Source organism: Pan troglodytes, chromosome 5 (assembly GCF_028858775.2).
Source record: "Pan troglodytes isolate AG18354 chromosome 5, NHGRI_mPanTro3-v2.0_pri, whole genome shotgun sequence".
NCBI classification, from domain to species: domain Eukaryota; kingdom Metazoa; phylum Chordata; class Mammalia; order Primates; family Hominidae; genus Pan; species Pan troglodytes.
This window is the reverse complement of record NC_072403.2, coordinates 174,347,012-174,360,463: the sequence shown is the minus strand read 5'-3', so window position 1 is coordinate 174,360,463 and position 13,452 is coordinate 174,347,012. Positions and strand designations below refer to the sequence as shown.

The 13,452-nt window shown below is 42.1% G+C and overlaps 1 protein-coding gene across 6 annotated transcripts in view; it reads left to right on the top strand.

Moving 5' to 3' along the window:
• PRKN (parkin RBR E3 ubiquitin protein ligase) overlaps positions 1–13,452 on the top strand; it is a 1,411,643-nt gene that overhangs the window by 460,479 nt on the left and 937,712 nt on the right. For all 6 annotated transcript variants that reach the window (XM_054686972.2, XM_001153913.6, XM_054686973.2 and 3 more), the window contains one exon: positions 4,790–5,030. In XM_054686972.2, the coding sequence (XP_054542947.1) occupies positions 4,790–5,030 (241 nt within the window). The remainder of the gene's footprint in view (positions 1–4,789; positions 5,031–13,452) is intronic.

The following is a 13,452-nucleotide window of genomic DNA, read 5'->3' as shown; positions in this document are numbered from 1 at the left end:
TATTGGAGAAACAAAGATAAATAAGACATTGTTTCTGCTCTGAGGTAGCCTGAAACCATATTGGAGCACTCTGATGTCCTCCCACCGAAAATCTCTTTCTTCCCACATCTGAGGAATTTTTTTGTTTACTAGGAGAACTAAGTAGTATTTGGGGCTTTTGCGTGGCTGTACAACTGGACTGTATCCAATGTACTGTCCATGGAATGTGGCTTTGAACTGAACCAGTGTGGTGTGTGAGTCCACCGTCTGTCAAAGGCACCGCTTCTGGGACCAGGAAGATTTTCTGTAAGAGTCAAAGATTAAGCAATTAATGATCTCAGAAACAGGGATGGCGACTGAGGGAAATGCATCCTATAAGTATCACTGTAACTACTGAAATCTGTTTGAGAACTTTCTTTTCCCCTTTGCAGCTGTACCCTGAGCATTAGGAAAATCTGGATTTGAAATCTTTTAGATTTCATCAACATTTGTCACGTTTTACCTGTCCCTGAAAATTCACTCAGGTTCTTCACGTGTTTCATGGCATCTGGCTATATGGTGATATAGGAATTATTTCTTTGTATCACTTTTTAGTTCACAGAAAGTTGGAATGCTACCAGAGAGATTGTCACATTGATAGCTTCTGCTTATTCTGCCTTCTCTGTATGTTTTCCAAACAGAATTGTGTAAGTGTGCAGCTAAACAGAATTCTGACACCTTATTCATGTACAAGATTAGGGACCCATCCTCTTTAGTTTTCTGAAACTCATAAATGGTAACAATACTACCAATGATGTATCATTGCGGATCGGGATCTGAGCTCTTTACATTTCCTTAAATCTTCAAAACAGCCTTCAAAGTTGATATATTATTGTCAATGGCAGAAAGCTGGGAAAGGAAGAATCATTTGCTATAATTCATACAGCTAGTAAATTATGTAGAGCATGAGTCCGTTTGACTTTAAATTCTGTGTCCTTTCTTTCTTGTTCTGCTGGTTCCCTCTGTGGCACTTTGGGCACTGAGTTTATGACTGTTTATATTCATTGATTCATTCACTCCTTCATTCTTTCTTACTTCCCTTCACTCACTCACTTTTTCAAACTTTTAGAATTCATAGATATGTTTCTACATCTCCTGGCTCCAAAGCACTGTGTGAGGTGTTCTGATGAATGCTGCTATGGCCAAGTTGCTGCTCTCAAGTATTTCTAAAATAAGTTGGAAGATAAGACTCAGACACACACACACACACACACACACTATATATATATATATACTGTCCAAGCCCTAACCACTGCAATAAGAAGAGCACAGTAAGCAAAGATTTTTAGATTCAGATGAGGGAGAAAGGTGTTACTTTTCTCTAGGAGGATCACAGGAAGTACCTGAGTCCTGAACATGGAAAGGTAGGGAAAAAATGTGGATAGAAACCTCAAGATAGGCTAGGGTGCTAATTCTCCACTTTTCCTTCTGTGGCAAAGCTCACATGCTCCTGTGCAGGTCCTTGAGTATACTCGGATCCTGATGCCCATTTCTCTGAAACGACTTAGGCTAGAGGCTGTGCACAGCTGGAGGAGTGCTGCCTGACACGGAGCTGATCATGGACAGTGACAGCTTGTCCAAATAGAATGGAAAATAGAGGACTGTCTGCCATTATTGCTTAAAGGACAAGCACAAATCTCAGTGCCATAAAAGTATGCCATCTTCTCATGTGCCTACAGGTCAGTGGGGGTGCCCGCGGCCTCAGGCTGGCTTCAGCTGCGGGTCCCTGCTTCATGCTGTGAGTGTGGCTGCACTTGGTCACCTCAGTGGGTTGGACTCAGGTCTGGGCCATGTGTGAACAGGTAGAAGCTTTCTGGGAAGTTCTGTTTTTTGCGACGGAGTCTTGCTCTGTGCAGTGCAGTGCAGTGGTGAGATCTCAGGTCACTGCAGCCTTCGCCTCCTGGGTTTAAGTGATTCTCCTGCCTCAGCCTCTTGAGTAGCTGGGATTACAGGCACGCACCACCATGCCCGGCTAATTTTTGTCTTTTTAGTACAGACGGGGTTTCACCGTGTTGGCCAGGCTGGCCTTGAACTCCTGACCTCAAGTGATCCGCCCACCCCAGTCTCCCAAAGTGCTTGGATTACAGGTGTGAGCTACTGTGCCTGGCAGGGATGTTCTTTTGATGGACCTTAGCAGCGGGACAAATACAAGGCCCTGGTTCAACCACATCTGCTAACGTCCCTTTGGCCAAAGCCATTCATGTGGCTGGACACAAATCGCAGGGAGGAAGTGGGGAGCATGATGTATGTGCATTAATGTACAGGCGTGCATGATTTTGAAGAATAGTTTAATCTGCCACATGTATCATATAGGAGGGGTAAGGAAGATGAAAAGTCAAATCTAGATCATGATTTAGAAAGGAAAAAAGTACAAACACACTTGAAGAACATGGGAGATGTTACAGTCCATTTTCCAAGTAATACTGAGACACTTTAGAAAGATTATGTAGCACACACCCAGAATTCTTGTATGTATTGGACTGGAGTATGGCGATATCAGATGTGGGGAGTAATTACAAAGCTATTATCATGAGGAAGGCCTAAAACGGGGAGGTGACTATTGAGATGTAAGAGAGTTGAAGATGTGAAGGGTAATTCTGAGACAGAACTGCTAACTGTTGGTGCCTTGCCGATGTCAAAGATTAGGTAGGAGGAATTCAAGAGAGTGATTCTCTTGCAGCCCGTTACAAAACATGGGAGGATAATGAGATTTTTAGGTGGGAGGGGAAGGCTCGAAGCGGGTGATGTGGGGGATGGTTTTTCCTTTGACAGAAACTGGGAAGTCATGCAGGGGAGCACTTCAGGTCAGAGAATGATGCACAGTGGCCTCTGCTGAGTATGAGCAGTCCTAGGGAGAGGCTGGGAGCTCTGAGAATGGGGAGGGGCACAGGGCCTGGGGATGAGACGGAGCCCCAGGGTGTGAGAGTAGAGAAGAAGCTGGAATGGGATTTAAGGACGAAGGGTGTCCTGGTGCCCTCCTGGGTGGAGGAGGCAGATTCCAGCCATTGTATTTGGGGTCAGGGGTGTTGGTGAGTGCTGGGCACCACTGTTCGAGGGACATTGATGGTGAGGGCAACAGAAGAGCTTGAGAAAGCAGCAGGGGAGGGCATCATTCATCGCTATGAGTTATGGATGCATTTCACTTGAGTGTTCTTGGAGCATTCCTAAAATGACAATGGCAAGAGGTATTTGAAAGGCATTGGCTTATTTGTATTTAGTTTAATTTAATTTTATTTTATTTAATTTTATTTTTTGAGACAGAGTCTCTCTCTCTGTTGCCCAGGCTGGAGTGCAGTGGTGTGATCTTGGCTCACTGCAACCTTCGCCTCCCAGGTTCAAGCAATTATCTTGTTTCAGCCTCCCAAGTAGCTGGGATTACAGGTACATGCCACCACAGCCGGCTAATTTTTTTTGTATTTTTAGTAGAGATGGGGTTTCACCATGTTGCCCTGGCTGGTCACAAACTACTGGCCTCAAGTGATCCGCCCGCCTTGGCCTCCCAAAGTGCTGGGGTTACAGGTGTGAGCCACTGCGCCCGGCCACATCGATTTACTGAGAGAGTAAAGTCCTTGCTGTGTCTTAAGAGGGTAGCAACCAGATGAGTAACTGCTTCTATGTAGTAGATATTATTATTATTTTTTGGTTGGGGGGGTGGGGGTGGGCGTTTAAGTGATCCTCCTGCCTCAGCCTCCCGAGTAGCTGGGATTACAGGCGCATGCTAACATGCCCAGCTAATTTTTGTATTTTCAGTTGAGATGGGGTTTCGCCATGTTGTTCAGGCTCTTCTTGAACTCCTGACCTCAGGCTATCCACCCACCCAGGCCTCTCAAAGTGCTGGGATTAGAGGCCTGAGCCACCGCGGCCGGCCCTGTGTAGTAGATATTCTGAAACTAGAATTCCATTTAGGGTAGCCTAGTTCTTGTCCTAGCAAATAATCTGACTTTTAATTTTTATGCTACAAAATGTTAAAGTCTTCTGTTCCTACGTGTCAATAAATAGATGCAAAACATTTTCATAAATGTTAGCTGGTTTTCATGGTTAAATCGTCAGAAAGAGAATGAACCCTGGGTGGCAGGAGTGTGCTCCTGTCTTGCTTCCCCACCAGTGTAATGATGTGTGTGCTGGTGCCCGTGGAGGGGTGTGTGTGGAGCCTACTCAAACGCATTCATTTCCGATGCTGTAAAGAAATGCCCTCTAACTGATAATAACTCACTTTCTGTACTTTTATAAAACAGAGATGAATGACATATCATCAATTCTGATGTCAATCAGTTTTACTATTTAAGAATATTTTTCGTAGCCAGGTGTGGTGGCGCCTGCCTATAATCCCAGCTACTCGGGAGGCTGAGGCAGGAGAATTGCTTGAACCCGGCAGGCAGAGGTTGCAATGAGCGGAAATCGCGCCACTGCACTCCAGCCTGGATGACAGAGTGAGACTCTGTCTTGGGGGGAAAAAAGGAATTATTGTTTTCACTGTGCTTATAGATCCAGTTTGGTAATTATTTTTTCCTGCTAGATTTTATGTCCTTTTGAATATGACGTCAGCATTCTGTTGTGTTTCACGTATTCCCAAATTTCTGTTTCTGGCCCCAGTTCAGTGTTGTTTGTCTACCATGTGTAGTGTGTAACTGCTGTGGCCAAAGGAGCGCCTAAGTTGGTCAGTTACATGTCACTTTCGCTTCCCTTCTACCACGGAGGACAAGTTAAACTCTATCTCGCATTTCATGTTTGACATTTCCTTTTTTTTTTTTTTTACCTTGCTCCCAAACAGAATTGTGACCTGGATCAGCAGAGCATTGTTCACATTGTGCAGAGACCGTGGAGAAAAGGTCAAGAAATGAATGCAACTGGAGGCGATGACCCCAGAAACGCGGCGGGAGGCTGTGAGCGGGAGCCCCAGAGCTTGACTCGGGTGGACCTCAGCAGCTCAGTCCTCCCAGGAGACTCTGTGGGGCTGGCTGTCATTCTGCACACTGACAGCAGGAAGGACTCACCAGCAGCTGGAAGTCCAGGTAATTGGAATGCTCTAAGATTATTAAAGCATTTTGTTTGTTTGTTTGTTTAGTGCAGTCTGCATGGAGCATGGCCTCGCCAGGTGCATATTTAGTTTATGATACATTTTGGATTGGAGTCTCTAATTCACTACAAGGAGACATCACTGTAGGTGGAGTACTTTGATGTAAAATTTGAGAATGCATTTATTGTAAGTACTATGAAACAGGTTTTCATATTGAGATTAAATATAAGAGATATGTTTCTAGTGATGTAGAAAAATTCTAAAAAGCAGAAAGAACTCTAAAGCTAATCGAGCCATTTGTAGTTTCTAAAGCCACATATGCCAATGGCAATGACATCCTTAGTGTGAAAGGACTCTTCCTTCTCTCTATGCTACCACCCATTTCAAAATGCTTTTCTTTGGCAAAGATGGTTATTGTTTAGTTATTTTAAAAAAATTAATATGTGCCTCTTAGTCTTTTATTCTCTAATCTAAATAGTCAAAGGTGTAATAGAATTAATTTTTACTGTGTTTGACAGAAGACACAAAATAATCACAATGACTTTGCAGGGTAGAAGTTGATTTTCCTCCCACATACAATAGATCCTGGCAGTTGTGGGCTGGTATGGCCTTCACAGTGTCAGAAAGTTCTGGGACCTGCAAGATGGAAGCCTAACATAATAAGAAATGCCTCCTACTAAAATTACTAAAGAAAATTTAAGGAACTTAAAAATTTTCGATGATCTTGCAAAAAATAAAAAAAGATAATTTCCAAGGACAAGTGAAAATGTAGAAACCACATCTTTAAATACAGGAGTAGATAAGCCCAGAAAGTAAGGCATTAACTGATGCTCTGGTGATCTTGAGATGATTGTGGGAGGGAAAGAGGCTCTGCTTCATGTGAGCTGGGCACCTCAGGTCTGGAAAGAAAAATTGAGAAATGGAAATAAATGTCAAAAATGGGGAAAAATGAGATAAATCTAAACCCCTGCAATACCCTTGTTACCAGAATAATATATTAATATAAATATCGAACCCAAGCCCATAACAATTATGACATTTCAACCAGAGTATGTATAAGATCATTCGGACACTGACACCTCTAGAGAAAAACAAGCCCTGCTGAAGGATACTCATGCTCCAACATTATAAACCAAACAAGGGAAAATTCCACCTTGAGTGTGTATAAGACCAGAATATGCCACCCCAAAATATGCCACTTTAGCATAAGTATTATTTTAAGCTGATTATTTTGAGAAACAGTAGACACAGGAAAAGCTCTAAAAACAGAGTAGAAGTGACCCTTTTGTAAGGGAAATTTATATCTACCAAGGAAGTCTCCATTTGTAAGGGTGTCTCCCTCTCCTTACTAGGATGAGGAGGACAGAGTCTCTGGAGACTCTGATCCTTGAGAAGGCACCAACTGAATAATCTGCCTAACAAACCTTACTCTTGTCTTCTCCTCTCCCTTTCTTCCTTTGCCATTGAAGATGGTATTCAAGCCTGAATTTTAGGCACCTCTTTGAGATTTATGCATTTTTTCTGGGTGTCTCACATGTACAGTCGTCCCTCCCCATAGACAGGCAATACGTTTCAAATCCCCCAATGTACGCCTGAAACCAAAATTGGTACCAAACCCTATATTTACTATGTTTGTTCCTGTACAATTGTATAACAGATTGGATTTATTATGTTAGGAGACCTATCTACTAGTTCTTTAATTTGATTTCCCAAAATAAAATTCTTACTAAAAATTAAAAAATCACATTGTTTAGAGCAAAATTAAACCTTATTATCTGAATATTAAAAACAATTTGAGCACAAGAATCATGTTGTGTACATATTCGCATTCTTTAATACATTTCCTAGTGCATCTGGCTCTACTCTCTTATCAACCATATTCATCTGGAAATTTTAGTCTTATTTTTTTTATCATAAAATTGCCCTTGGTCTTCTCCAGAATTTTCTTTTATGAGAATGAACTTAGAATTATTGACACTTTCAATTTACTCTCTCTCTCTCTAGACCATAATATTTTAAGAAAATATAGTATTCTCTCTATATAGGGTCTGAAGTACCAGTAGGCACTGAGAAAATTCTGCTAAATGTCTAATATTCTCTTTATATTTTTAAATTGAAATGTGTGATTATTTCAACCCAAACAATAGACAATAAATTCTAGTAAATTTATGGAATGCGGTAAATGACAGCAGCCTTCAGAGTACTGTATGATCTATGATGATGTGCTTTTTCACCTTGACTTTCCACCCATGTCTGAGTCACATCTAACCTCTGATCACCCTGTTTCTCATTTACCCCTCTGTCTTGTGTGGCCTGCCAGCCTTGTGCTTTTTGCAGGCTAGGGACTGGCTCAGGCAACTCTACATGGTGCAGTTGGGGGCTGCAGGGTTGCCATCCTAACACTTCTCCCTGCACCACTACAGACTGGGGGCAACTTCTTGGCACCCTACATGCTGCTACTAAAAGGCCTCTGTAAAGTTATATTGCATCTGTAAAGATTGGGAAAAGAGAGATGGTGCATCCTAGGTCAACTTTCAGATTTAACTCTGTGTTAAACTAACAGCTAAACTACAAGTAATCCTCTCCTACTCATTAGAACTGGAAGGAATCCTTTTCAGAACTCTTAGGACTCTTCCTTATTACTTGCTATTTTGTACTCCAATTCCGACTTCACCTTTTAATCTCTTTGAGGACGGAGTTTTTGTCCAATTAACTGTAGTTTTCCCCAAAATCTCTTAGAAGAGTGGTGATACATGTTTACTAAATTGCTTAAAATTGTAAACATAGTCAGTCATTCAACAGAACTCCTGTGCATTTAGCTTTTAGAGCGAATGCTTTATTTAAAATTATACAGAGAAATTGAGATTTCATCTCTTCAAATGTCTTGGTTCATTCTTGGTTTGAGTTAAGACTGAATGGAATGATTTGAAATGACTATATGCAAACAGTATGCCTATATGATTGTTTTTCTTCACTAAAAATGAGAGCGTAAAGTTACTAGAGCAGAGATTCACAGACTCTCATGTGCAGAATTATCTTGCATGTTTTTCCATGTTTCTTTGATGGACAGAATGGCAAGAAAAAAAATCTTCTTTCATTCTTTTTCTGTGACCAGAAATTTTGATGTATTTGTCTGGGGGTAGAGGCCCCAAAATGTTGGTACTGACTCTGAGAAACTCTGCCCTATGGCTAAGGTTTTCCAGCCTTACAATTATGGATCCTACCTGTTGTTCTCACGGAACAATCAGACGCTGGGTGGGAGAACAGAGGCAGGTCGGTGAGAGGTGAACACACCAAGCCAATCACAGCAGCCTGAGACCATTCCTCTTTACGTACTTCACATATTAAACACATAAAACATCTATCATTTGAAAAGATGAAAAAAATCCTTGGTTATACAATGTTTGAAAACCTGTGCCTCAGAAAAAGGTATTAAAAGAAATCCCAATTTTCTGTGCTTCCAGAGTCTTCAATTTTAACTTCAAAGAATATAAGTGCTGGCTGGACGTGGGAGGGCTCTAATGGGTGAATAGCTGGGCTGTAGCCTCATATGTTGTCGAAACAAATGGAAACTTCTGAAACCCGAGAAGGTGCCTTTCAAGTATTTTTAGTTGGCAAAAGATAAGTGGTCAACATGAGAGGTGATAACATGATGTACATGAAGAACCACTTACACTGTTGGTACTAAGAACGCAAGCATGTCACACTAAAGACTTGTAAGAGGACGTCAAAGAACTGGAACGAGTCATTGAAGTAGTTTTTACAGCAGTGCCACTCAAGCTTTAGTGCTCATCAGAATCACCTGAGGACCTATAAAAGCACAGATGACTGGGCCCAGACCAGTTGGCCTTGGATGGAAGCTGAGAAGTTGCGTTTCCAGCAAGCTCCCAGGTGATGCTAACACTGCGGGCCCAGGGGCTGTGCTTTGAGTAGTACTGCCCGAAATAGTAAAAAATAGTATTCCTTAAAATATGGTCAATGAATAAAATCTATTTTACTACGTTTTCAATAAGAACATTGAGCTGCACCTGGGCTCCAGGGTGCCTGTGTGTAAATTACCTTCATGTGTTGTTGGTGTTTCCTAAATGAGGCACCATTCATCATCTCCTGACAGATGAGATGAAGCTATTGGACCTAGCAAAAAAATAGGAGGCTCCTCCAATATCCGTCTTACAGTTAATGAACTACATAAACAAATAATGATTGAGTCCTTACTCTGTGCCAAGCACAGTGCCAGGTACTGGGATGTAGCAGAAAATAGAAACAGACAAGATGCCTACCTCAACAGAGCTATTCTATTTGGAGCAGCTAGTAAGTGTGTGTTCTATGGAGAAACAGCAGAGTCAAGGGGACAAAGAGTATTGGTGGGGAGTTTTGTAATATACGGCAGCCGCAAGGCCTGTGTGATGAGCTAAACTGTGAGGAGGACACCCTCAGGGAGCATCCATTTGTGTGCCAGATGGCAGAGGCGACAGCAACTCGTGAGCCCCAGGCAGGGCCCCGCCCAGAAAACGCAGCAGCCAGTATGGGGTGGAGCTTGGAGCAGGTGGAGCTCGGAGAAGAGGATGTCAGAAAAATGGCAGGGTGGAGAGGTCAGGTAGGGTCTGCTGGGCCCAGGATTTGACCCTGTTGAGAAAATTTGACTTTTGAACAATGGAGTGACATGATCTGACTTCAGGAAGCCTCATGCTGGCTGCTTGTGAAGGAACTGCAGGAGGAAAGGGTGGAGGCAACACAACCCGGAAGGTTTTCAAATCCTAGAACTGCTGCACTGCCCAGAACATCGCGAACGGGCCGTACCTGCAGGCGGTGTCGGTGAGTGCTTGCTGCAAACCTGGCACTATAGGAAACCTTGTTTCCCTGAAATACCTCTTTTAATTCCTTGCAGCCCTGTAAGGTAGACCATGTTCATATCCTCTTTATAGATGAGGAAACTGCACAGACCACTTGAGGAACTGACCCAGACAATTCAAGCCGTGCCCAGGGACCGTCTCACTCCAGAGCTTATGTAAAATATCCAGTAGCCTGTGTTTTCCTGAATATAGCTATCAGATGAAAGGAATTTTTGCATTTCCTCTAGATGTTTTGGTTAGAAAGTAGATATAGTCTTAAAATGGACCTTTTTGAAGAGTCATGTTAATTGATTTCAGCCAAGTAGTCAGATTTTAAAACTATATCACAAGGTATACTACTTTTTCAGATTTTTTTGCTTTTGAGAAAAAAAAAAGAAAAACTTTGGTAATGTTTTCCAGTTTTTTTCGAGTGTTACTGTCTAGCTTACTAAGAAAGCATTTAATTATATGGAAGAACAATTTACTATACAATAGGCTTTTTACTTCTTGCTAAATGAAAGAGACTAGTTTTGATGAAACAGTACATCAGGCTTGTCCAATCCATGGCCCACAGGCCACATGCCACCTAGGACAACTTTGAACGCAAATTCGTAAACTTTCTTAAAACATTATGAAGTTTTTTGTTGTTGTTGTTGTTGTTTTGCAATTTTTGTTTTTAGCTCATCAGCTGTCATTCGTCTATTTGATGTGTGGCCCAAGACAATTTTTCTTCCACTGTGGCCCAGGGAAGCCAAAAGATTTGACATTCCTGCATTATGTGCCAGAATAAGTTATTGAAATATGACTTGTAAAGATTAAATAGAAAAAATATAAAAATAGACAAATATTTTTAGAAATTTGAAATAAATGCAATTGAATTTAAGACCTGAACTCTGGAGATATACCATTGATACATTATAATTGTTAGAGAATATGTTTTTATCAACAGTTTTTTGCCAGTGGTTGAATATAGTACAAAATGAAAATTATTCTGGGATTGTATATTAACTAACACCTGCCAAATGCTAATCAGTCATGGAGGCCTGCTAATGGAATAAAGTGATAAGCTTCAGACTTAATTCTCATTTTATCCAAAACCAAATCTCAAGTACTTGAAAATGTGTGTTATACATGCTAATGACTTTAAGCGAGAGGGCGTGAATTTCTTGGTGTTTTGCACAGCTTTAGGGAGTGCCTCTTGTGTAAATCTTCCTTGAAAAAAAACAAAATTTTGGCAGTCATACTGGAGTTGATATCAACATAAAATAGTTAAAAATACATTATTATTTTGCCAGGATTTAATCTTTCTTCCAACACTGAAAATTTTACTTTTCAATAGTAAAGGTTAAAACACAGAAAGTGACGATTGCACTGCTGTGAGAGGTCTGCCAGCCTCACATATATTTCTGGTTGGGGAGGGATGGTTGAGGTAGGGGGAAAATCCTGAAATATTTTCCAAGAAGTTTGTATGCCACTGTAGATGCAGAACTAGTTGCTCCTTACTCTTTTTTTTTTTTTTTTTTTTTTTTTTTTTGAGACAGAGTTTTGCTGTTGTTGCCTGGAGTGCAGTGGCGTGATCTTGGCTTACTGCAACCTCTGCCTCCTGGGTTCAGACAATTCTTCTGCCTCAGCCTCATGAGTAGCTGGGATTACAGGTGCACGTCACCACTCCTGGATAATTTTTGTATTTTTAGTAGAGGTGGGTTTCACCATGTTGGCAGGCTGTTCTTGAACTCCTGCCTTCAGGTATTCTGCCCGCCTCAGCCTCCAAAAGTGTGCTCCTTCCTCTCTATAGTGCTTTACATATGGTCATGTCATTACTTGCAACATATTTGTTTACACTTGTGAGGGGCACTCATCAAAGTCAAGTCAGTCATCTAATACATTTTCTACCTCCATTGCCTGGCACATGGGTAACGAGAGATAAAGTTTTGTCATACTGTCAGAAAGCTTTATCCACCATGTGAAATATAACTCTTATAGCTCTTCAACTCTTAGGAGTTACATGTGGCAGGAGAACATGGTTAATAATTGCATATGGAAAACGTGGTAGAGTTTGCCTTGGGTATGCAGAAAGCAAGCGACAGTCCTGCCCTGAGGAAGGTAGAGCTTGGTAGAGGGGTCCTTCGAGACAACCATCCCTTGGAGCCATATACCTGTCAAAGAGCAGCACTCACATTTGTTTTAATCTGCTGCCTTCTGGGTAATTCTTAGGTATAGTAAACCTATTGATGGGAACAGGCGATACAAAGGTTAGTGACAGGAACCAGACCCTCCAGGAGCTCACAGTTTGGCAAAGGCACATACACAAGTTGAAATGGAGTAAATTTTAAAAAATGGGTACAATGACAGTAATATGGGGATTTAGAGGAGGGAGAAGCAAAGACAGACCCTGAGCCTGGCTTTGAAAGACAAGAAGGCAACACTGGAGATGTTGGGAAGAGTTAGGTTCCATGCAGGTGGCCAAGCTTCGTGGAATCTGTTGTAGGTTCAGAGGATGTATGAAGTCGGAAGAGTGGGTTTCCCGCACTCAAGAGCTCTGATGCCAAAAGTCACAGCTGCTGTGACTTTGCATCTCATCTCTCCACCTCTTCTGGTGTTTAAGAAAGCGTTCTTCATGCCATGCATATTTTTTCCTTTTTTTTGAGACGGAGTTTCACTCTTGTCATCCAGGCTGGAGTGCAGTGGGGTGATCTTGGCTCACTGCCACCTCCACCTCTTGGGTTCAAAATTCTCCTGCCTGTTTCCGAGTAGTTGGGATTATAGGCACCCACCACCATGCTGAGCTGATTTTTGTATTTTTAGTAGAGATGGAGTTTCGCCATGCTGGCCAGTCTGGTCTGGAACTACTGACCTCAGGTAATCCACTGACCTCGGCCTCTCGAAGTGCTGGGATTACAGGTGTGAGCCACCACACCTGGCCCCATGTTTTTGCTTATATACTTGCAAAAGGAGAGGAGACATGCCATGAAATAGAGCGGGAAGGAGTGTCAGCATGCAATTGACAAAAGCTGTGGAGAGGAATACCATGCCGGGGCAGCACAGGCTGAGGCTGGCCCCGTCTACCTCGTGCTTTTGTTCATGCCTGTTTGGGTTCATGCGTCTGTGGGAGTTGCTTTGCTTTTTATGGTTTGTTATCTGTTTTGAAACATAAGGAAATAAACAGTAACTGTGGGGGAGAGTAGGTGAGAAATGACAGCATTGGTTGTTGAAGTTAAGTAAGGTACTTGTAGGGAGCCTCGAAATGTTTTGATTTTTCTGAAGTCACCTCTGCAAGGTCATATTGTGATTTCAAGGGGAAGGGAGACATTGCATTCAAGACTCCACGAAGCCTGGCTGGACAGTGTGCTCTTCTAACGACAGGCCTCTACAAATGGTAGTGTCTGGGTGTCCCTCTTCTGGAGGCCTCCATGGCCAATGAAGCAAATCATTTACATTTTTTACTCTTCAAAACCTGAAGTGTTTCAGAGGCCACTGCCCATATGCCAAGATGGGGAGATCTGCACTTGACAGGAATAAGCGCGGAGGCAGGGTATTTGCAACTGGGGAGGTCCATCTTGGGAATCATCTGAGCATTCTAATTAT